Raw genomic sequence first — 23,600 nt, 5'->3', positions numbered from 1 at the left:
TGTGCCTTGGCATTAATAAGTATCCCACAAGTCACTCGTCTTTCAGGTACTGTCTTGGGTAAAGGCTCAGATTGAAGGTAAATTCAAGGTCTTAAAAATGGCCTTTTCAGGAAGAAGTCTCTGAAAGGAAAGGGGGAAAAAACATGACACCCTGGAAATGTGGCACCCAGAAGGACGACTCTGAAAATGCAAATGTCTTCACTTACGTGATAATAAGTAAAACTACCTTGTTAAAGGTCCACATTGATTTTAGGATGCATCTAGATTTTAGAGTTATTAAGACAGAAAAAAATCATCTTGGGATGGAAGACGGGTGACCGATTTTTAAACAGATGTCTTCCAATCCTGAATTCTGACCTTTTGAGAGCAGAGAAATGGATGTGGGACCCGAAGATGAGTCACTGCGGAAGTTCTTTACTCCAGCCGCATCCCCGCCCTGAACACTTCAGAGGGGAGTGGGGGGTGTTGCCCTGACTGTCATCTGGGAGACATGGCTTTGGGTGGATGAATCTCTATGAACTGAAACAGCTTCTGCAGAATAAGGAGCCCACAGATTTTATTATAGCCCCCGCTCACCACACCTGACAGCCTCCCACAACTCTGCCCTTTGGATTACGGAGGAAAAAAATAATTGTTTGATTTTCTGGGCCACAGAATACAAGGGTCTAGATTGTACAAGGAGCTTACACACTGGGGCAAGAAAGCGTGCAGACCGGGGCAGGAATTCTGCAGTCCCTGGGTGAGCCAGCGCTCCAGATGCGGAAGGAGGGCCTCAGCCACCCTTCCAGAGTCCACACCAGCTTGTTTTGCTGTCTTTTATGAACCACGCCCAACGCCAACTTCCATCTTCTCCTGAGAGGAAGAGAATACCTGTGAAGATTTATGATATCCACGACTTCCTCCAGCCATTATTTTTTACCTATTACGATTTCACAAAGTGGCCCAGGAGTAGGCCTAGAGACGGCCTAGACACAAAAGCAAAAGTGTCTGAGAACGACGTAATACTGACTTCTCGTTTTTGGTAACAGTCCATGAAACAGGTGCCCCTCTCTCCTGAGACATGGTGAGGCATCAGGGGAGGCGGCGGAGGAGCTGTGGGTGGGACACTGTACCGTGAAACATCACATCATGCAGCTGGAGCCACGGGACAGAGATGTGAGAACAGGTGCTCGGGGCCCCGGGCTTGCCCCCGGGGCCAGTGCCCAGCCTCTCAGGAGCACTGCTGTCCAGTTCAGGCAGAGCCGGCCCCTGGGGCTCGCCATCTTGGCTTAGCCCTCATCCTCCCTCAGCTCTGTGGGTAAGAATTTATACTGCTGCTGGCGGATCTGAGCCAGTTTTTTCCTTGCTTCTTCCAGTTCTCGTTCCTTCTTTAGCATCTCTTCCTGTGCAGCAATGATCTAGAAGGAAAGCAACAAACCGGATGGATCTGAAACTTCCTAGGAAACCCCCCTGCGTGTGTCATGTGTCCCCATCAGCTCTGGTACAGTGTGACACAGCAGCGTACCGGATTCAGCACCCTTGCCCCGGAGACCAGCCTCCTTGGCATAGTTTGGGTTTTGAGACTAATGACCCAGCTGACCCAAGAAAACAAACTGCCTCTGGGCCACTGATTTACCACCAAACATCAACCGCACTCCCACTATGTAGCAGGCGCTGGTGTAGCCCTTCACATGGGTTGTCCCGTCCCCTTCGTGTCAACACTGTGACATACACCCTATTAAAGGCCTCCTTTTTCAATAAGGAGTCTGAAGCTGAGAAACGGGTTTGTTCGCACCCAGCCAGTGAAGGAGACCTGGCCGAGGTGTGCTTAAAGCTGAAGCCGGTGCCTTAACCACGGGACGGCCTACATCTAGTTCATGCTCTGAAGGCCTGATCTGAGGAATACTAGCTAACAGGTATTGTGTGAAAAGGGGAAGTCTGTCAAGAAAGCCACGTTAGACCCCTCCAAGTTAGACTCCTTCCCAGGGGCTTTCTCAGAGCTTTTTCTAGGCTAATGAGCACTGCTATCAAGGTGGGGGTATTAAGTGCAGTGTTTCCCATACTTAATCAGAGACCCTTTGTATTAAGGAACACATTCTGGTGAAAATACATCCAGTGTACAGCCCAACACAGGAGGGGGTCAGAAAGAGCTAAGAAGGCCTGGGGAATGTTCCTGGTGCTGATAAGACACCAGCATGTATCCAGGATAGGAAACTCACACACATCAAAAATTGCAAGCCCCATTACCCGGAGGTTCCTCCTCCCTCCCTCCCCTTACTCTTCTAGAAGTCCAGGGAGAGGGTAGGCGTTCATTCTCTCCACAAGGCCACATGTCTGGAGTGGCAGGTGCTTCAAATGCATCATTTTATTTAAGTTATAATATTGCCACCCTCCATCTTTTGTTCTTCTATTTTTTCCGTAATAGAATCTTTGATTTTTAGCGAGGCATACGCTACTCCAAGAAGAGTGCAGCTACTCCTCCTGTGCAGCTACGTTGGCCGTGAAGGAAGTGAGGTGTGGGACATCAGGGTCAGGCCCTCCCTTCTTTTCCCTCTTCCTGCTAGATGGAAAGCTGAGGTGGTTACCGAGCCATCTTGGACCAAGTGACCAAGGGCAATGTCTCAGGGATGGTGGAATAATAAGGCAGATGGAGCCTGGGTCTTAGCCATGAAGGAGACACCATACTCTCCCAAGCCTGCCTTCACTCAGACTGTTACACGAGGGAGATATAAACGTTCATTTTGTTTAAGTCACTGTCATTTTGTGTCTCTGTTCTAACACAGTACCCATCTTGGGAGTGAATACTGTTTTGGATTTAATAACAAACCTGGGCAATGCCCCCCACAAACTTTGTTTTCACTACGACATCATCATCATCAGCTTTGCCAAATGCTGCCTTCTGGGCTGCGCGAACAAGATTGTCTGAGGCTCTTTTCACAGCATTTCCTGCTGCCTGGAGAGTGAACAAAACACACATTCTATCATTAGAAACAGTTGTTGGGACTGGCGAGAACAGACATGAAGATGCAGTATAGGAGTCAACTGATCATCCAGTTCTAACACAGAAGTTCTCTCATGACAGCAAGTGTCCATCTGTTTGTCCATTCATCTGTCCACCCATTGATTCTACCAGCACTGGCACCTACCTAACTACGGGTCATTCTCATAATGAGACACAGATCCTGGCCCCTGAGGAACACGGGCTTTTGAGGGGAATTACAGTCATGTAAGTAAATGACTGCGGCGATGTGAGTGTGCTACCCGAACTAGGCTCAAGGGTTGCCTCCTAGGAAACTGCCTCGCTCTGCCCCCATCCAATTTAGCGCACGCTTGAGGGCTGGCTCAGACACTACTTTCTCCTGTCCGCCTGGGCCCTCCCACACCCTTCTCTTACTCCCTCTGGGACAGTGAACATTCTGAGGGTGGGAATCTGAATCTTTGTACCCCCTAGCACCCGCCTGGCACAGTGGCTGCCTGGACTTGGTGCTCCCTGAAGGCTTTTGGAGGGAACGAGGGGTTATGAGAGCACAAGGGATAGCACATCTACCCCGTGTGGAAGGGCTGGGAGCTTCACGGTAACTGGGCCTTCACAGATGTACTTTTCGAGTCGCAGCTTTAGGCTGCAGGCTCCACGATGGGGCAAATGGTAGAGACCAGTAAAGAAACGCTTTCCAGGTGAAGTCTAGATTGTCATTTGAGGGCTATCACAAAGTGTGGCCCTGGGGATTTATTCTCTGCTAGCTGAGGTTTAGAATTTTCTTCTAAAGGTGGTTAAGTCTTCATTAAACCTCTTGTGTTCCTTGTCCAGACTCTTTCAGAGTACAGGGTTTGTGCTTGAGGTTTAGCCACCAGAAAGGTGAGAGTTCTTCCCAAAGTTAACTGGCCTATCTGCTGGTTATCTAAAGTGACCAAGGGGGACTGTGAGGGATTGGACAAGAAGGGAAGGGAGGCCGGGCACCAGGGCTCATGCCTCTAACCCTAGCACGCTGGGAGGCCGAGCAGGTGGATTGCCTGAGCTCAGGAGTTCGAGACCAGCCTGAGCAAGAGCAAGACCTTGTTTCTATCAAAAATTGAAAAATTAGCCAGGCATTGTGGCACACTGTAGTCCCAGATACTCAGGAGGCTGAGGCAAAAGGATTACTTTTGCCCAGGTGTTTGAGGTTGTTATAAGCTATGATGATGCCACAGTAGTCTACCAAGGGTGACAGAGAGAAACTCTGTATCAAAAAAAAAGGGAAGGGGAAGCCAATCAGTATTTACATGTAGTCATCATGCTTATTTGCCTAAGGGCTTATAAGGTCAGAAATTAACAGCCTACTTTTCTGATGTGAAAACTGAGGTTAAGGACCTATGATCCTTAGCCAGTACGTTTCAGTGCTGGGATCTGATTTTTAAGGAGTTGAGACGTAACACCGCAGCAGCCAGGTGTTCAGTAAGGACGACACCAGAGGGATGCTGCGTTGTACCTGTGTAAACCCGCGCGACTTAAAAAAGCACTTCCACATCTGTTACCTTATTGGACCCTCATAAGAGCCCCTGACAGTATCTCTATTCCCATTTTACAGATGAAGCTATTAAAGCCTGCACAGTTTTGAGTGATTGACATAAGGTCATGTACCTAACACATGGCAAAAACAGGATACGAACCCAGGTCTCTCTTAATTCAGGATGTTTTCCTCACAATTGTCCCTTCTAATCCAGGAGTTTCACTAATGTGTAGCTCCTCAATTTTCCCCGGAGTTTATCCCAGGGGTCAAATGAAGGTGAGGAAAGTGGGTTAGGGAGAGAGACTCAGGGGGGCCAGACAATGGAAATACACTTTAGGCCTTTCAAAATAAAACATGAGTTTTGGCAGCACTGTCCAAACATTTCTGCCATTTGTAATTTTCTTCATTACTTATATAAACAGATATTTTTAGCAATCTGCATTATAACATTTATAATAAAAATCTAGAAATAGGAAAATGTCCAAAGTATACTGAAATTCTGGCATAATCAGTTGATACAATATCATGCAATCATTAAAACTGAAATTCATGAATAATGGACCAGTTAGCTTTGCAGAGAGAAATTAATGAAACCTTGTCATCAAGGAAAAAAATATGCATGATAAAATATTAAGTGAAAAGTAAGCAAAAATGTATCTTGCTATGGTTACAACTAGACAAAATTATGCTGCATATAGATAAAAACAGGAACAGATAACAATGATAGCACTTGATGGGTGAAGATGTTTAAGCCATGGGATGTATTTATTCAAACATTTCTTCCATTGTGTTTAAAACTGTTTTATAATGAAAATAATCAGGAAGATGTGTATACACTTGGAAGGGTTGATGTCACCTTCCTAACAAGTCCTTTGGGCTCTGCGATACCTTGGTGACAGTCTCATATAAATCCCTCTGTCCTTTCACTTCCTTTGTTGCAAACACGGGTGGAGGCGTCATGGTGGGTGTGAGAGACACACAGATGAAGTGTGGCACCTGCACCTAGGCAGCTCACAGTCTTGCCACAGGCAGACATCAAAATAAACGTGGTGGTTCCAGGTGCTGGGAACCCTAGAGTGGTCTGGTCAGGAACTGCTGTGGGGCTGAGGAGGAACGGGTTGCTCAAGGCTGGAGTCAGGGAGGACTCTCGGAAAGGATGACTTTGCAGATGAGTCACGAAGGACAAGTGGGAGTCTACCAGGCTGGGCTGGTGAGGAGGAAGAGGGCCGGGACATTCTAGGTAAATGGGGACCTCAAGGCATGAGACCAGAGGTACACACGGCAGATGTCAGCTCGGTGGGGCAGCAGGTGAATGGTGCATGGACACACGTGGTAGAGGATGAGCTGGGATGCAGGACAGAGGTGGCTGATGGAAGGCCTGGTGCATCATGCCAAGGAAGGAGGCTGTGCCCTTTGCTGACACTTACCCGCTCCAACAGGAGTATTTTCCCACCAGCATCAGTGACCATTACCTGTAGCCGCCTCATGGCCTCTGAATCCTGGTCGGCCTTCACCTTGCAGGCCACAAGCAGCTGAGCCGTGGAAGCGGCAACCTGCTTGGCAGATGAGATGAGCTTCTCCTCACTGGCATGTCCCTGAACGGAGGCATTGGCTGCCTCACAGAGGCTGCTGGTTGCAGCCGCCACCATCCGGGCCTGGAGACAGTCAACAGAGAAGTGACCTAAGGCCCAAACCTCCCACAGGGGATCGAAAAAGCAAATGGGAAGGAGAAGGTGACTCACGGCAGAAATCAGCCCCTGTGACCACTGTCCGTCATCTGCAGCATTGGCAGGGATGGAGCCCACCTAGAGAGTGGAATCAAGAAGTCGGCAATGAGGGCAGCAGCCCAGGTGACCCACAGCCCCTCAGCTCTGCCTTGCCCTAGATAGAGACTGACAGTGATGACTCCTCCAAAAGCACCGGCCTGAGAATGGAGCAACCCTTTCTCACAGAGGACCTTGGCATAGCACATCCTGGCTGGTGTCCACCTGGGCTAGAATGAGAAATGCTTAGAACAGCTCCCCTTAGCTGCCAGGTGCTGTGTTTCTGGGAAACAGTTCAGGAACAATGGTTTGGGGCTTGTCTTTATAAGCCCCTTCCTCTGCTGACCTCTCTCCATTTCAAACATGGGAGCCACTAGGCCACCTCCTTCAAGAGTCAAGGGAATCTTAAATCACTCCTGATTATTGACCCTGAAAGCCACGCTGTGAGTCTCTGGTAGAGAATGTTTAAAAAAGGGTGGTCCATCTCCCTCCCTGCAATTGAGGACATACCCTTGTCTTATAGGAATACAGACCATTTTGTCAGGGGTGGGAAGAGAAATAAGAGGCTGGAAGTAAAATGGATCTCTGTTTCGACTTAGAAATCAAGGCAAAAAATGAAACATTTTCTGTCCGGATCTGAAAGGAGGAGATACCTTTATGCTGGTGGGACATGCCTGGCAAGGTAAGAGATGAATATCTCAGTTTGAACATGAAATCGAAGATCTGTCAACAATTACAGGCACCATACCAGGGCTTATTGAACAGCAGATAAAACCCCAAGGTCCTGCATATAATCCTGTAACTCACCCAAGTCCAGCTGAACCTCTTTACCTACTTAGACTGCTAGAGCATCTAAGTTCTTTGGAAGACAGGCAGGGACTCTACCATATTCCAAGTCAGATTCTCTAGTTAATCTAGCAACATGTCTGATGCACACTCTGCCCTTCATAACTGCTGAAATTGGAATTTTAGGTAGGATATTCTGTTCCATGATTGATTTGTGGTCATGGTATGCTGATCAGTCAACAAGAACTTGGTGAGTACACATGACAAGGTCAGCATTCTGCTGCCTTCTTATTCTCATCTAGAAGCATGAAGATGAGAAGATAGAAAGTCAGCTCGTGTGCCGAGTGGGGAGATGAACAAAGGCAGTACGGAGTTAGAGACCATAGGATGCTTTAAAAGGAAGAGTCAAAGTATATGGACTGGAATGAGACAGAGAAGTGACCTAAGGCTATGCTCACAAGACACTTCCAGGAGGAAGATGTATAGCCACTGGTCGGGCATAACTTCCGGTCTATACTACAAGTTCTTAGGCCAAGACACATCATGTCCCTCTATCGTGCACTAGCATCAAAGACCTTCTAATATCAAACAAAAGTGACTGATAAATATGGTGGCCAAATTTCCAAACCCATAACTGGACAGGTTTCTGTAGAGGCTCTCTGCAGACCATGGTTTGTAATAAAAGGACATGAGAACTATTTTAAGATGGAAGATTGTTCCATACCCAGAATTAGTAATGTACTATTAGCCAGCTGAATCATTTTAAAAAAGCTACGCTTTTATGCTAACGTAGATGGAAGAGGTGACTGGAGATGAAGTAGATTACAGAAATCTCAGATTTACGACCATACCAGCCTTCTGACCAACAGGTTCAGGAAAGTGCTCACTACAAAACTGGAAAGCGTTCAGCTCATCAGTCCTAAAAACAAACAGCCACTTGGAGTTGGAAAGTGTTAATACAAACAAAGCCTCTGACTGTGACGCTCAAAGAGCATCTACCGGGAAACTAAGACAGTTTACATCTTTTAATAAATAGTCTGATGTAGAGTGGAAATATGAAGTCTCATCCAGGTCCCGATCACTGCCTGGAATGGGAGGCTTTCCTTAACAAGAAACATCTGAGAGGCCTGGAAGCTAAACCTTTTATTCTGCTGGGCAAGTTTAAGCAAACAGAGTCTTCAGGTCAGGGCAAAGGCCAGCCTCAGGGAGGAGGGGACGGCATACGTTTCCTTGGCCCTCGAAGGTTCTCCCTATGTCAGCATCTCGCCACTTGGCTCGTGGCTTTACCCACCTTTCCTTGGGCTACCAGCTCCCTCTGGGCTGCTGAGGCTGATTTGACCAGGGCACTTGTGGCAGCAGCAATGGATTTAGCAGCTTCCAAAATCTGTTCCTCAAAATCCAGGGTCTCATCTGCTTGCTATAACCAAAAGAAAACAGTATCACATTCAATTCATGTTCACCAAGGCCCAGACTACTTCCTGCTTGGTCACCTGGCTCTCCATCTGCCTACGGCCTTTTGCTCACAAATGACACCAGGGCAGGCCTAAGCGGTCAGGGTGCCTTTCCATTTGCCCCCTCCCCCAACTCCACAAGGCAAAACCTGTTATCTTGACATTCTACACAAATTTTAAGGAAACTCTGAGACTATTTTTCTAGAATAGGATCTTAAAGGAATATGAATTCACTGTGCATAAAATATACTCAAATGGTTTCAGCGACATCAATAACCAAAATCAAAATAATCAATAATCAAAATCAAAAGAACAGATCGCAGCACACACTTTCAGAGCTTAAGACTCAAAATGGGTACAGGAAAGGAAAGACGACCGTTAGTTTTAAAAAAAAAGTCTTATTGTTCTTGAATAAAAATCAAAGCCAAAGAGCTCTGACATTTCTAAGGCTGAACACAGATCAAGTTCTATACCAACCACAGAACACCCAGAGGTGGAAAAGAAATCAAGGCATCATGACAGCAAGGTGGAGTTTGTTCAGTCACCTGGACACCCCAGGCATGGCTTCATCTTGGGAAGAGCACTGGACACAACTGCATGAATGTCAGGCCATTCGGGTTCTGATGTCAATTCACCAGCACCACATGCCTTGTTACCAAAGAAAATTCAGGAAGGTGGAGAAAAGCTCTGAGGAAGTGGAGCAAGTATGAAGATGGTGGGACCAAGCTGAAGGGTGGGGGTGGGGATGGAGCATCGCAGTTTGGGGTAGTCAGGTGGGATCTCCAGGCCCCCTGCGTTAATATTCCATTCTAAGCCAACTGGATAAGCTGCTGGGTAAGCTGCCCTTAGGTCACAGAATGTTGAAGCTGTGGCTAGTACCTTTCGGGCATTAGGAGATGATAGCCTGGTATAGAAATACTTTTCTCTGATATGTGGCAAAATATATATAACATACAATTCACCCTTTTACCCAATTTTAAGTGTATAATTCAGCGGCATTAAGTACATTCACAATATTGTGCCACAGCAATACATTTTTAACAGGGTTGACTATGTGGCAAACACTTTGTCAGGGACTTCTACATATGCTGACTTAATGCTCACCAAAGCCAGGAAAAATCCTATACTGAAATTGTCTTCATCCTCTTTTTACAGTGAGAAAACTCAGCCTCAAGGAGGTGGAATATTGGGCCCAAGGTGAAGAATTCAAAGCAGAATCTAAACGGAAATCTTTTCCACTCCAGAATGATGTACCTTTACCAGCCTAGGCCGCCCCTTAGGGCATCAATGAGAAATGACTTCATGCCAGAGGTTCAAAGCCAGCTTGCAAAGGGTCTTGTATGAAATATGGATCAATACAGAGAGGATGGACACAATTCTCCTGACCCCTATTCCTAATGGCCACATCTTGAACCATGAAGAGATGCCAATCTGATTGTTTAATAATATGGTTACATTATCAAAAAATTCTAGCACTCTGGGAGGCTGAGGCTGGTGGATTGCTTGAGCTCAGGAGTTCAAGACCGCCTGAGCAAGAGTGAGACCCTAACTCTACGAAAAATAGAAAAACCAGCCAGGCATGGTGGCCAGAGCCTACAAAGTCCCAGCTACTCGGGAGGCTGAGGCAAGAAGATTGCTAGAGCCCAAGAGTTTGAGGTTGCTGTGAGTAAGACTCTGTCTCCAAAAAGAAAAGGAAAAAGAAAATAAAAAAGGGAATTTTGATGCATATCTAGTGGATCTGAAGACCAATGGCAGCATTTCAGAAATTCTGGGGCAGAACCTATGTGTTTTTTCTTCTTTCTGACCAGCTCTTGCTCAGGAGTATTCCATCAGATTTCTGATTTCCCCAATTTTTAAGACTTGCAACAACAGAATTTCCTTAAAAATTAAGCACTCAGCCTTGGTATAGATCTGGTAGAATCATCTCATTACAACTAATTTGAAGGGCCTCTCGCTATCATTTGCTGCCTGGGAGTATTTATTTATTTATGTATTTGTTTATAAGACAACTATTTGAAATAGATATTCAATTTGGAAATACTTTCGATACCCACAGGTCTTTCTGATAACGGCAACTGTTGGAGTGCTCCTTGATGATTTTTGATTTTTCTCTCCATAATATCTCCATGCTTTAAAAAAGACACAGCAGAAAGCCTAATGTCTGGGACACATTTGTGCTGATGAGAAAGTACTAGAGAGTTTCCTGAGAAAGCCTTAGTAAAGCAGACTGGGATGGTAGCAGGGACGGAGGGTGGATTTTCAGATGCTGCAGCTGCGCAGAGTCCCATGGTAAGACCCACCTTCTGTCTGCTGAGTCCCTTCCTTTGCGGACCTACTCCAGCTCCCCTGCTGAAAGCAAGTGCTGATACTTTACGTTTCTTTCCTCACATCAGACAACTTCTAAGAGAAAACAGGACCTCTCCAAGCCCAAGTGCCCCACCCAGCATGCAGAATCGTATTTGGGGGTGGGTGGGGGCGGGGAGGGGGAGAAGGAAGAACAGACTGCAAAAAAAGAGGGTGGGCTCGCTCTTCCAAGGACTTTCCTAAACAAAGGTCACAACTGAAATGCCATGTTTGTTAACAGAAAAATCTCCCGGGGCTTTGGGGAGACTGAGAGGACCATGGGTGGGGCTGGAGCTCTTTTTTTTGAGACAGAATCTCATTCTGTTGCCCTGGGTTGAGCGCCCTGGTGTCATCATAGCTCACACCAACCTCGGTCTCTTGGGCTCAAGATATCCTCTTGCCTTCGCCTTGCAAGTGCCTGTCATGACGCCAGACTAGTTTTTCTACTTTTAGTAGAGATGGGGGTCTCACTCTTGCTCAGGTTGGTCTCCCTCAAGCAATTCACCTGCCCCAGCCTCCCAAAGAGTTAGGATTACAGGCATGACCCACAGAACACAGGGTTGAACCTGGCCTAGGGCAGCTAAAACAACGACAACTGCAACAACAGCAGCAACAACAAATAGCCCAGTGTTGTGGCGGGCACCTGGAGTCCCAGCTACTTGGGAGGCTGAGGCAAGAGAATCGCTCAAGCCCAAGAGTTTGAGGTTGCTGTGAGCTGTGATGCCACGGCACTCTACCCAGGGCGACTGCTTGAGGCTCTGTCTCAAAAAAACAAAACAAACAAAAAACACAACCAAGTTGTTAGTGTATCAGAAACTTAAAACAAATTTTGAAGTGTGAACAATTTGCATAAAATTTAAATGACCTTGAGGGAAAAATGAAGGCCAACTGCAGGAGAGAGGCATTCTCCTGCCAGTTGGAAACCCGAGTGGAGCAGCCAGCCACGTCTCCCCTTTCTTGCTTCTGGTATTGAACAGAGAGACACCTTGACTTAGGCTGTATCCAAAGACCACACTAGATAAGAGCTAGATGAGCTTCTCTTCTGGAGGACCAATGGATGGGTTGGCTTTAGGACTACCACCCTTAATTGTTCTAGCAAAAAGATGAACGTCTTAGAACAACGGGAACTGCCGAGCACGCCAGGTCTCAGGGAAAGCTCTGGGAGGTCTGAAACAGGCAAAGTGGGAGACAGAGAGAGAAACTGCCAGCTGAGGGTTGTACATGGGCCTGGGGAGGGACCACCCTCTGCATCCAGATGTGGAATAAACACACGTGCGTGTGGCTCCCTCTGGAAAAGGTTCAAGCTTGCACGATCAGTATCTTGGGAGTAGTTTTCCCACAGTTATCTATTGCTTTATTACTCTGTTTCCTGCTGTTAAAATGACAAGTAATACCACTGAAATGACCATTTAATTGCTGTTTCTTTTGATATAATAATTCCTACAGATTATGTCATGCTCTCAAAAAAAGGAAGAGGGAGCTCCTGGATGTGTACATAGGAAGTACAAAGACAAGAGAACAGAACTCTTCAAAGATTTAATCAGGTAAGTCGGCTGGAACTTAAGCTCTTTCCTCCATGTCTAAGGAGGGTCTGAAAAGGACCTGCAGTCTGCACTGGGGGAGGTTGCCCAGGCAATGTGCACTGGCTGAGTTCTCCATACACGTTTGCTTTTCACATCCACCCTGCACATCTCCTGGACTGGGCCTGAGAGCTCAAAGCCCAGAACCAGTCGTACAGCTCCCTGACGGCACTGCCTCCTCTCAGAGCCTCTGCCTGCCTTTTCCCATTCACAGCATTAACCAGCATGGAGGGCAAGTTGGCCAAGGACAAAATTACCGAAAGGAACAAGAAAATCACATCAATTTAAACAAATGGGCTTCACCTGAAGACCCTTTCAAAACTTTTTTTTGAGACGTCATCTCACTCTGTCTCCCTGGCAAAAGTGCAGTGATGCCATCATAGTTCACTGAAGCCTCACACTCCTGGACTCAAGTGATCCTCCTGCCTCAGCCTCCTGAGTAGCTGGGACTACAAGCATGTGCCACCACACCTGGCTAATTTTTCTTGTTTTTTATAGAATCAGGGTCTTGCTAGGTTGCTCAGGCTGGTCTTGAACCCCAGGGCTCAAGCAATCCTCCTGCTTTGGCCTCTCAAAGTGCTAGGATTACAGGTGTGAGTCACCATCTCAGCCTGTTTTTCTTTATTCATAATATCTTGCTATCTCTTTTCTGGCCAGTTGTCATTTTAGTCAAACAACTTTAATTGAACTCAAAACCCAAACCAAGGTATCTTGCTGTGTGAAGGTGGGAGTGATCCGGGCAGCATCTAACCTGCCCGCAGAGTGCCTGTAGACGCACATAGACCTCTCTCAGTGGAAAAGGTTTACATGGACAATTCCCCTTTATAACTCCAGAGTCCAGGACTCCAACATCACATGTCTCCCTCCTGCTGTCTGTGACCCCATCACCATGCATTCACCTGTCAGCAACTTGATGATGAATTCTAGACATAGCCAGAGGAAACTTCTACACTGACCTGCTTAAACCATTGGCTCCCAACCTGCATTGGGGGGATGCATACATTAAGTATACTCAGGAGTGCTCATTAAAAGAGTACTCCTTTTCTCCTCTGGGAGACTAGGTTACCAGCACAGGAGTTCTCTTTGCAGAAAACGGTGCTCACAAAGTCTTTTGTTGAGAGAACTCAGGATGAACTCACACACAAAACAACCCAAGGTGGCTGTCATATACTAGAAAAGTATTTTCTATATCATAACCCCAAACTTCCTGTCTCAGTAATTCCAATTAGGCTATGGAATTACTTTCTGATTGTCGGTTTATTCTAAATATTATCAGCCTTTGCTGACAAGTTAACCTATAACAGGAAATTCAACAGACAGAATATGGTCCACATTACATTATCTTTGAGAGATATATTTAGTCTTAACCAAGGTTGGAAGGAAGCCCAGTGACTCACCGTCCATACAGTTGTACGGCTGTAAGTGGTAAGGAAAGTTACGAGTAACTGATTTGTGCCCCTTGAATTTTGGCTAAAACCTTGATCATGAAAATGAATAACTTTTACATGGAAGATCAGGGTAAAAAGGAGCTAAAATATAAATCTATATGTGTTTGGAGGTTATAATCCTGACCTTCATCCCTTGTCACAGACATGGGTTAGAACTTTTCATTTTTTCCACGCAGTATATTCTTTCACTGCACAAAACTGAGCTGTAAGAATATCTCCAGCTCTTACAAAACATCAATAATCCTAATTTGTTTCTATAATAACTAATCTAGTCATACTGATAACAGATCTCAAATGCCACAAGAAGAAATGAAATATAACATCATGATTTGTAATGAGTGGTCCAGTCTTCTAAATCTACTTGTGATTTTAACATATTCTATCTTGTTGCCTTATAAACTTTGTTAGGAACCCCCGGAGACAGGGCAAGACACTGTAGGAATATGTTTGATATATAGTTGGATTAAATAACAACCTAATATATCAAACATATCACACAGAGGCCTGCAGAAAAGGCATCCGAGTTTGACCCAGCTCGAGAACAGGCACCGTATTGAAGGTTACAGCTGCAGGGGGTGGTCACCATTGCAGCAACTCCGATACCTGTCTTTGGAGCACAGGTCTGTCTGCAGGTGTGAAAACGGCGCCACCAGCGATACTGTCAGCACATGCACCAGCACTCAGCGACATTCTCATTTTGCCCTTACACCATTTTCCTAAGTGAACAATGGATTCAGTAGTGCCTGTCTGGGAAACTCCGGGTAAAAAGAGATACTGAAATTTTAAGGGCCTGAGGTGGGAATATACCAGAATCATCGTCACAAACCATGGACCATTCTCCTGTTAAAACAGGCAACTGGAGAATGTGGTGAGCAGAGCAATTTAAACAAAATCATCACCTCCCTCCCCCAAACTATTCCTTAAAGCAGTGTAAATGCTCCCCAGTTACAGAAAGAAGACATACTCATTACACACTGAGGGCACGTGTGCTTGTAAGGGGCTGGGGATGTAATAGCAATTGTTTATTTATAGTATCTTGAGGTTTTTTGTTTTTTTTTTTAAGGTTATGGGGGAGGATAGAGAGAAGCAATTAACCCCAAAAGACTGGTCGATTTGGGTGTCAGACTGTTGTTGCTGTTTTTTTTAACTGGGGAAATTCAATTCCTTATAAAGGCAACGAAGATATTTTATTTCATGCAGAAATGATCACAAAGTGGATTCCCCCCTAGACAGACACAAAAGCTATGGTGGGGTTGATGATTTCTTAAACAAAACATTTAGATAATACCCCTGTGGAGGGAACCTCTGGTCATCAGGCAGAGAAAGACTTCAGGCCATTTATAAAACATGCCAGAAGTACCCAAGACCTTTCATGAAATGATGGGAGAGACCTAAGGTAGGTACTCACAAATAAAGGATTCATGTCATCATTTATGTTAACTTTGACCTTACTAAAGGAGTCGTCAGCTTTCCTGTAAACATTCTCACTGTAAATGACCTTAGAGTAGTGTAGGGAGTCCTCACTGCTCACTTCAGCAGTTGTCACTAAGTTTTAAAACAGACTCCTCCGTCACTCCAATTCCATCATCATTCTTGTGCTTTCCCTACATATCGCTGTCACATGCAAGTATTTTTTCGGAGTTGTAAGCACAGTGAGTTCATAATTCTGCATCCTGCCCCGCCCCCACATCACACCAGGAGCATCTTCATGCTACAGCGGTTCTCAACCTGTGGCTCGCGACCCCTTTGTGAACAATGAAAATACATCCTGCATATCAGATATTTACATTACGATTTGTAGCAGTAGCAAAATTACAGTTATGAACTAGCAGCGAAAATAATTTTATGATTGGGGGTCACCACAGCATGAGGAACTAAAGGGTCATGGCATTAGGAAGGTTGAGAACCCCTGCGCTACAGATTCCCAGCAACCATATTTTCAGCAGCAGCACGATATTCCTTCAAGGAGACACTCGGGTAACATCCAACTTCTCCATACTACCAACAAGGCTGCAAGACACCAGCTTCTCACGTGCACACAGTTGTCTTCCCCGCCTGGATTTCCCCCTCAGGAAACATTTCCGGAGGTGGGCTTAATCACTCAACGGGCACATGCAGATCCCAAATGGCCCTTGTGGGACTAGACCAGCCTTCTCTGACAGTGGGGGGCAAAAGGGGACTAGTGTGAACTGAGATTGCCACCCAGAGCTCACAGGCATCCCTCTCAGCTCAGCCATGGTGACCTGACCCCGGCAAGGTAATCGGCCTTTTGGTTACTCTGATTCTGAAGGACTTTTCGCAAGAATCAAATGAGTTAATCCAGGTAAAGTACATGAGCGACTGCCTGGCATGTGCTTGGCATTGCGTCACTGGGAGCTTTTTGCTTTTCTTTTCTTGTGGGGACTATGATGTAACTTTTATTGAAGGCATTCTCCTAGGATAAAAGTCCTAAAAGCATGTTTTTGGTGATGACGACAACCATAAAGGTGGTACAGACTCATTTACTGAGTCTTACTGCAAGTCAGGCACTGTGCTCTTAGAAAGTCTCAATCGTTCTAACCATCCTGTGGGGCAGGAACGCTAGTAATTTTGTTTTTCCGATCAAGAATCACGGAGTAAATAAATGACCGGATAGCGGGAAGCCAGGACTCAGAGACAGACAAGAGCTTGGAAGGACTCTGCACAAAGGCAAAGGGGAGGAGTTGGAAGGGGGGCTCTCAGGATATGGTGACATGGTAATGCTCAATTAGTACCAGGCTCATTTCCCAGGAGGAGGAAAGCGTCAACTGACAGGGCTTTGCCATTAGATAAGGAACAAATTATGCACCAAACCTCTAAATCTTAGTTAATGGTTGATTCCTACATTTAACGTACATTTTCCGATCACAATTAACTTGAGTTACAAAGAAGAAACGACACAACCAGAAAATGGAGTTGTCCCAACATTCACACTTAGCTTCTAAGTTTGTAAGAAAAACTCTGACAATATTTGGTTAGAGGCTGGCAGGAAGAACCCTGGTAAACTCCCAGACCAGAAGCCAAAACTCTTATATCTTGAGAAACTGATGATATGTCTTTACCAAGTCTGGAGGGACCATTAGGAGACTGGTTCTAAAAACCTGAAGGTTTGTTCCCAAGCATAATAGACTCCCGAGTGCTTGTGCTTGGGTATATTTGACACACAATGGTGGCCCAGGAATGCCTCTGGGCAATTTGGCATATTCTGTGCTCAAACTCTACTCTTTGATCATGTACGTATCAAAGAGTATATATATTTACTCTTATACACACACACATACATATATACACACACATTTTAAAAAAGGTAGAAACTTAGGCACCCTAACTGGGGTGGGGAAATTCCTTTTGTTTTTTTTTTTAAGGAAAGGATCAGAAAATCTTTCCGAGTTTATTTGGGTCTTTGGAAAGGTGGTGAGTTATAGGTACTACTAGGGACTTACTTGAACAGAAAGAAAAAGGGAACATCTCTGGTTCCACTACCTTCCTGCTGCTGATAAAGCCTTGGAAGGTGGGGTGAGGGGTTTCAGCTTAAGAAGGGAGACAGGGGCTTTGCCCTGGAGACAGCACTATCTTGACATCCTTTTATTTAGAAAGTGACCTCCCTACTGCCCAATCTAAAAGTATCTCTCTCTTCTAAATGGCTATGTTTCCTAACATATACTCATGATCTTCAGTTTTAAACGTTTATCTAGATTACAAATATAGATGGAAAAAACCTGCTAGCCAACCAGTCTCCAGCATACACTGAAAAAGTCTTTAAATGGGTGCGCCTCTGAGAATTGCAGTGCCCTCTGTTGACTCTCAGCACTGCTATTTCTCTGTAAAAGCATAATGGAAACCAGAAAATTGGAGGCCAACAATCTCACATCCTGTAACAGGAACTTTTGCCAGGAAGCATCTAACACCTGCTTTATATAATAGAACTAAATCAAGACTGTAATTGCCCCAATTCTTCCTCTGGACATCCAGAGGTACTTTTCTGTGTGGTTAACTTGAAAGCCTCTCCCGCTGGTTTTCCCCCCATACTTTGTAAAAAGGCGCTGGGCAGGTAAAATATGTTCTCTGTGTACGAGGCACCCTGGGGAGGGAGACAGGCTCCGCACAGAACACCCAGCTCCATTCTCAGCCGCCTGCTGAGATACCTTCTGATGTTGGACACAGTAGGCCACAGATGAACACTCACTTTTGGTTTTGCTCTTGGCTTCAGTTGCTCTAACTTCTTAGCAGCAGCCTCAATGGATGCTGCGGCCCCCAGTAATTCTGTTTCTGCAATGACAGTTGGGTCTTCGGGATCCACCCACTCCGTTCCTGAAATTGGTCCAAAAGAAGATCACTGTCGGTAGCTGTGGACCTCAGAGCACTGGCTTAATCCTTAATAGCAAACAATATGTGGGATCTGCATTTGGGGGCCCCATGAGCCGACTGCCTGCCCTGTCCTAAAAGACCTTCTCTCTAGCTCTCACAAAGGTCCCTGGACATAGGAATTTGGGGGAGCTAATCCTTGCTCTCTAAGTCAGTAGTGGATACAGTCCTACCACGGGAGCAGCAGCAGCAGCTTCAAAAATGAAGATCTGATAGACCGAGTTTTCAGCCTTACTCTGACTTTGAACTTAAAAGCTCAGGAATATGCGTGTCCTCAGGTGTCTGTAGACCACACAGGGATTTGCCATTCTTTTCTCCCAGAACACTGGAGGGATGGACACTCACCTCAACTCAAAGGAAAGGAAACCTGTGAGAAAAACTTTCCCTGATGAGCTGACTGCTTCTATGAAAGCATGAAGAGATGTGCAAACATCATCCTCAGATAGCACTGTTTCCTAAATCATATCTACTTTCATAAAGTATTATTTGAATGGGAATAAATATCCCTGATGAATGAAAATAGGTGGGGAGACTCTTGCTGGAAGTGAGTTGTTCTAGGTGGATTATACCATTTAAGTACAAGTACTTAACATGAAGACTAGAGAAAAGACTGGCTGCAGGGAGGATGGGACTTTTAAAATCTAACCTCATACCTGTTTGCTTTAGGAAAGTACCTCCCTGTATTCTTTTGTCTGGCTGCATTTGCCAGCAAAGGTCTTGCGTGGGCCATGATTTTCCTCTGCTCCGTTCACAGTACTAGCCCAGCTTCAGAGGGGTGCCTTGTGGAAAGATGTGAGGACAGGGGAGAATCTGACCTACCCTTCATGGCCTCTGCTGCCTGGATGAGCTCCGTCACTGCGCCGGCCACTCGCTTGGAGAAAGCAGCCAGCTGATGTTTGAGTTCCGGGGTTGGTTTCTGAAGAACCTATGGGTGAAGAACAAGTCACACGTGTAAGAAGGTGGAACTGTTGTGACAGGAAGCACACTATTCCTGGGACACGTCTCCGGAGTCAGACATCCTGGTTGTGAGTTGCATCTCTGTCCAAAGTGATTTCAGAATCTTGGAGAAAAACACGTAAGACTCACTGGGGTTCAGTCTCATTTCACGTGAGAAATGACAAGTTGGGAACCAGGCGCACCTCTGAGGTCCCTTCTGACACAGCTCCCACAGACTGTAAAGGAGATGAAGCCCTTCATTCGGACCTTCGTGTGTCCTTTATTTATACATAAAACAAATACATCCAGCACATGAAAATTACCCCAAAAGTGCAAGAACGTTCTGGGTGGACAATCAGGGCCCAGGCTTCAAGCCAGCCAGGGCATGAGAGGAAACACATGCCCCCCTCAGGTCTTGGAGACAAGAAGCCCAAGTGAGCAAACACTAACTGATCAGGAAGGTCGTTTCTGGAAAAAAAAAATACATTTCCAGAGTTTGACTTTAATTTCTCCTGTGGGAAGAGGCGGTTCCTAAGGATTTACCTTCTTTTTAAACTAGTTCAAAGGTTTTTAAAATTGGGTCTTGCTTTTTTTTTTTTTATGAATTAAAAAAAAGCCATGAATTTATGAAATGCCAAAATCAATCCAACTAAAGGACATGCCCAGCTGATTTTGTCTTAAATTCATCCAAGAATGGAGCTAAGAAAATAGGATGAGAGCTCCTCACCATCTTCCACCATGGGTTTAAATTCTGATGTACACCATTCTGTTCCTTTCTAATTTTTTGGGGGGGGTTGCTGTTACTTTTTGTTGTTGTTGTTGTTGAGATAGAGTCTCACCCTGTGGCCCTGGGTAGAGTGCTAGGGCATCATCATAGCTCACAGCAACTTCAAACTCTTGGGCTCAAGCGATCCTATTGCCTCAGCCTCCCAAGCAGCTGGGACTACAGGCACCCACCACTGCACCTAGCTAGTTTTTCTATTTTTAGTATAGACAGGATCTTGCTCTTGCTCAGGCTCAAATTCCTGAGCTCATAGGATCCTTCTGCCTCAGCCTCCCAGAGTGCTAAGATTATTATAGGCATGAGCCACCAGGCCTGGCCTTCCTTTCTAATTTTGAAATTCCTTTTCCAGTACTCTTTTTTCCATCTCTTCCTCATGTTTCACAATGGTAATCATCAGATTTAGAAACATTAAGTCAAGAGAAAAATACAAATGCTGTCTGTCTCTGCGCAATCTTAGAGTCTCTGAACAGGGGACAAGGCATTAGCTTTAAAAATGGACAAACCTGTGCTCAATCCCAGCTTTGCCAATGTTGCTGGTCTGTGAACCTGTTTTCTCGTCTGTGAGAGTGAGATAAAAGTTGGATAATGCCTATTCCTCAGGGCGGGCCTAGAAATCAAATGGAATAGCATATGGGAAGTATCTTGCATGATGCTTGGAACGTGGCAGGCTTTCATTAAATGTTCATTTCCTTCTTGGTATCCCATAGCTTTTTTTCACCTGGCCAGAAACGCCTCTTTCTCAGGAGTTTAGAAAAGATCCCAGGCGTCACCCTCTGCACCATGGCTATATACTTGGGCCACACATGACATACACAAACGTTGAGTAAAAAATCAGATTGGAGGAGTTAATGAGTTACATAGTGAGCAGTGCTAGACACACCAGTATCCAGATGACATTATGCCATACCCTGAATTGATTAGTCAGTAATTTTTGAGCATTACTTCACATGCCTCTATCCTCATCCTTCCTTCTCCTGTAATCGTTAAAAAATGTATTTCTGTGTTGGCTTTTGTTCCATGATTCTGGCTGCTCTGCTGTTCTCATTCTTTCACCCTATGACCTGCATAGAAACATAGCACTCTGCAGCTATTAAGAACTCAGTACAGGCCAGGCACGTGGCTCATTCTTATAATCGTTGCACTCTGGGAGGCCGAGGTGGGAGGATCCCTTGAGGCCAGGAGTTAGACCAGCCTGAGTAAGAGTGAGACCCCATCTCTACTAAAAATAGAAAAATTAGCCAGGAGTGGTGGTGGGAGCATGTAGTCTAGTGGTTCTCAACCTTCCTAATGCTGTGACTCTTTAATACAGCTCCTCATGTTGTGGTGACCCCCAACCATAAAATTATTTTCGTTGCTACTCCATAACTGTAATTTTGCTACTGTTATGAATCGTAATGTAAATATCTGATATTCAGGATGTATGCAGGTGACCCCTGTGAAAGGGTTGTTTGATCCCCAAAGGGGTTGCAACCCACAGGTGGAGAACCACTGTTATAATCCCGGCTACTTGGGAGGCTGAGGCAAGAGGATCGCTTGAGCCCAGGAGTTTGAGATTGCAGTGTTATAATGAGGCCACTGCACTTCAGCCTAGTGACAGAGTGAGACTATGTCTCAATAAAAAATAATTAATAAAAAGAAAACTCATTACAAACCTATGAATGGGTGAACAAATTAATGAAAGGATGAATGAGTGAAAAACAGACCAACGCAGTATCAGGACAAATCCTACAGCTTCTTAGACCAGCTCCAAAAGAACACTAGAACCACAGAGAGGTGGTGGGGGCGGGGAGAATCCTTTTAACTTTCTAATACAGCCTGTGCTGTTAATTTAGAAAGTTAATTTAGTACGTGCAGGTTCTGGGGTCAATGCCAAGGTATTTGTGTGTAAGTACCTATCCTTTCTTTAAGCCTCAGTTTTGTAATTATTAAATGAGCATAACAAGAGTCCTTTCCTTATACAGTTGTGGTGAGATTACATAAATTAATACATATAAAGGGCTGCTGATGAACGTGTTCTGGTGCATGGCCCAAGCATCAGGATCTTTTGAAGTTCTCAGGTGATTCTCATATGCAGCCATAGTTGTGAACCACTACTCTAAACTCAGATGGTGGCATTTGCCACTAGTTAATTATAAAAAGGCTTGTACCATATTTGTCTGAAACAATATATGCTGCAAGCAGGGGTCCTCAAACTGCCACATGAGGCCGTGTGATTGTATTTGTTCCCATTGTGTTTTTTTACTTCAAAATAAGACACGTGCAGTGTGCATAGGAATTTGTTCATAGTTTTTTCTTTTTTAAACTATAGTCTGGGCTCCAACGGTCTGAAGGACAGTGAACTGGCCCCCTGTTTAAAAAGTTTAAGGACCCCTGCTAAGGCCACCAGGTTATCAATAACTATGGCTCAGGGTCTGAACAGCTAAGCAGTCCACGGGCACTCTTAAGTAGTTTCTCTACAGTGTCCAGCACAACGTGAATAAATAAAGGGTTAAAAGTATAGTGGGGACACTCACATTTAATGGCAAAAGACAGAATGATTAGGTGAGGATGCTTATTCTACGACTTCCAGCAACATTATACTAGAATTCCTAGCCAGTGCCATAAGACAAGAAAAATAAATAAATGACACATAGATATAAAGGGAACAGTTTATAGGTGGCACAATTATCCTCAGGGGTGTCCAATCTTTTTTCCTCTGCCACACATTGGGAGAATAAGAGTTATCTTGGGCCACACAGTAAATACACAAACACTGATTAGCAAAAAAAAAAAAAAAAGTCTGCGGTGCATACTTTTTATAATACTTAATACCACAGATAAGAAAGAAAAGGCCTCACAAAATCTGTATGTGGCCCATGGGCAGGTTGGACATCTCTAGATAGAAAACCATAAAGAATTTATAAAAAAAAATTTTATAGAACTAATTAGTAAATTTAGCAAGTCATGGATTTAAGGTCAACATATATACATCAATGATATTACATTTCTATATACTAGTGTTTTAAAAAGTCATAACGTTTATAATAGCATTAAAAATTATTAAATACCTAGGGTTAAAATTAACAACAGACACATAAGACCGGAACACTAAAAACTACACTGTTCAAGAATATTAAAGACCTTTAAAAGAAATAAAGGAGAGATATACTACGTTTGTGTATCAGAAGACTCAATATTGTTAAGATGTCAATTCTCTCCATTTTGATCTGTAAGTTCAACACAATCACAAGCAAACTCCCAACGGGTTTTTGTAAAAAACAAAAGATGGTAAGATTATCCTAAAATGCATATGAAATGCAAAAGATCTAGAATGGCCAAAGCATTTTGAAAAACAACCAAAGTTAGAAGTCTTAAACTACCTGATTTCAAGACTTATAAAGATGTAGTAGTTGAGACAATGAATAATCAAGACCAATAACATATAGACACACACATTAGGGGAGCACAAAAGGGAGCCCAGAACTAGATTCGCACATATTGTCACGTGATTTTCAACAACAGGGCTAAGGCATCTTCATTTCAATGCAGACAGGATAATTTTTCTACAAATGGTGCTGGAACATCTGAATAGCCCTAGGTAAGAAAATGATCCTTCACCCTTTTCCCTGTACCACATCATGTAAATTAACTAGAAATGGATTATAAACCTAAATAGAAGAA

The 23,600-nt window shown here is 44.7% G+C and overlaps 1 protein-coding gene across 1 annotated transcript in view; it reads right to left on the bottom strand.

Annotated features, from left to right (window-relative positions):
- Positions 1-539: 539 nt before the first annotated feature.
- TLN2 (talin 2) overlaps positions 540-23,600 on the bottom strand; it is a 453,366-nt gene continuing 430,305 nt past the window's right edge. Inside the window, exons 53-59 of the mRNA XM_053594602.1 lie at positions 19,040-19,145; positions 18,042-18,166; positions 8,307-8,432; positions 6,209-6,271; positions 5,939-6,121; positions 2,807-2,932; positions 540-1,397 (exon numbers count right to left, since the gene is read on the bottom strand). Coding sequence (XP_053450577.1) covers positions 1,269-1,397; positions 2,807-2,932; positions 5,939-6,121; positions 6,209-6,271; positions 8,307-8,432; positions 18,042-18,166; positions 19,040-19,145 — 858 coding nt within the window. The 3' untranslated portion in view covers positions 540-1,268. The remainder of the gene's footprint in view (positions 1,398-2,806; positions 2,933-5,938; positions 6,122-6,208; positions 6,272-8,306; positions 8,433-18,041; positions 18,167-19,039; positions 19,146-23,600) is intronic.

This window comes from Nycticebus coucang, chromosome 6 (genome assembly GCF_027406575.1).
Source record: "Nycticebus coucang isolate mNycCou1 chromosome 6, mNycCou1.pri, whole genome shotgun sequence".
NCBI lineage: Eukaryota > Metazoa > Chordata > Mammalia > Primates > Lorisidae > Nycticebus > Nycticebus coucang.
The sequence above is the reverse complement of the archived record's forward strand: the minus strand, read 5'-3'. Positions and strand labels throughout refer to the sequence as shown.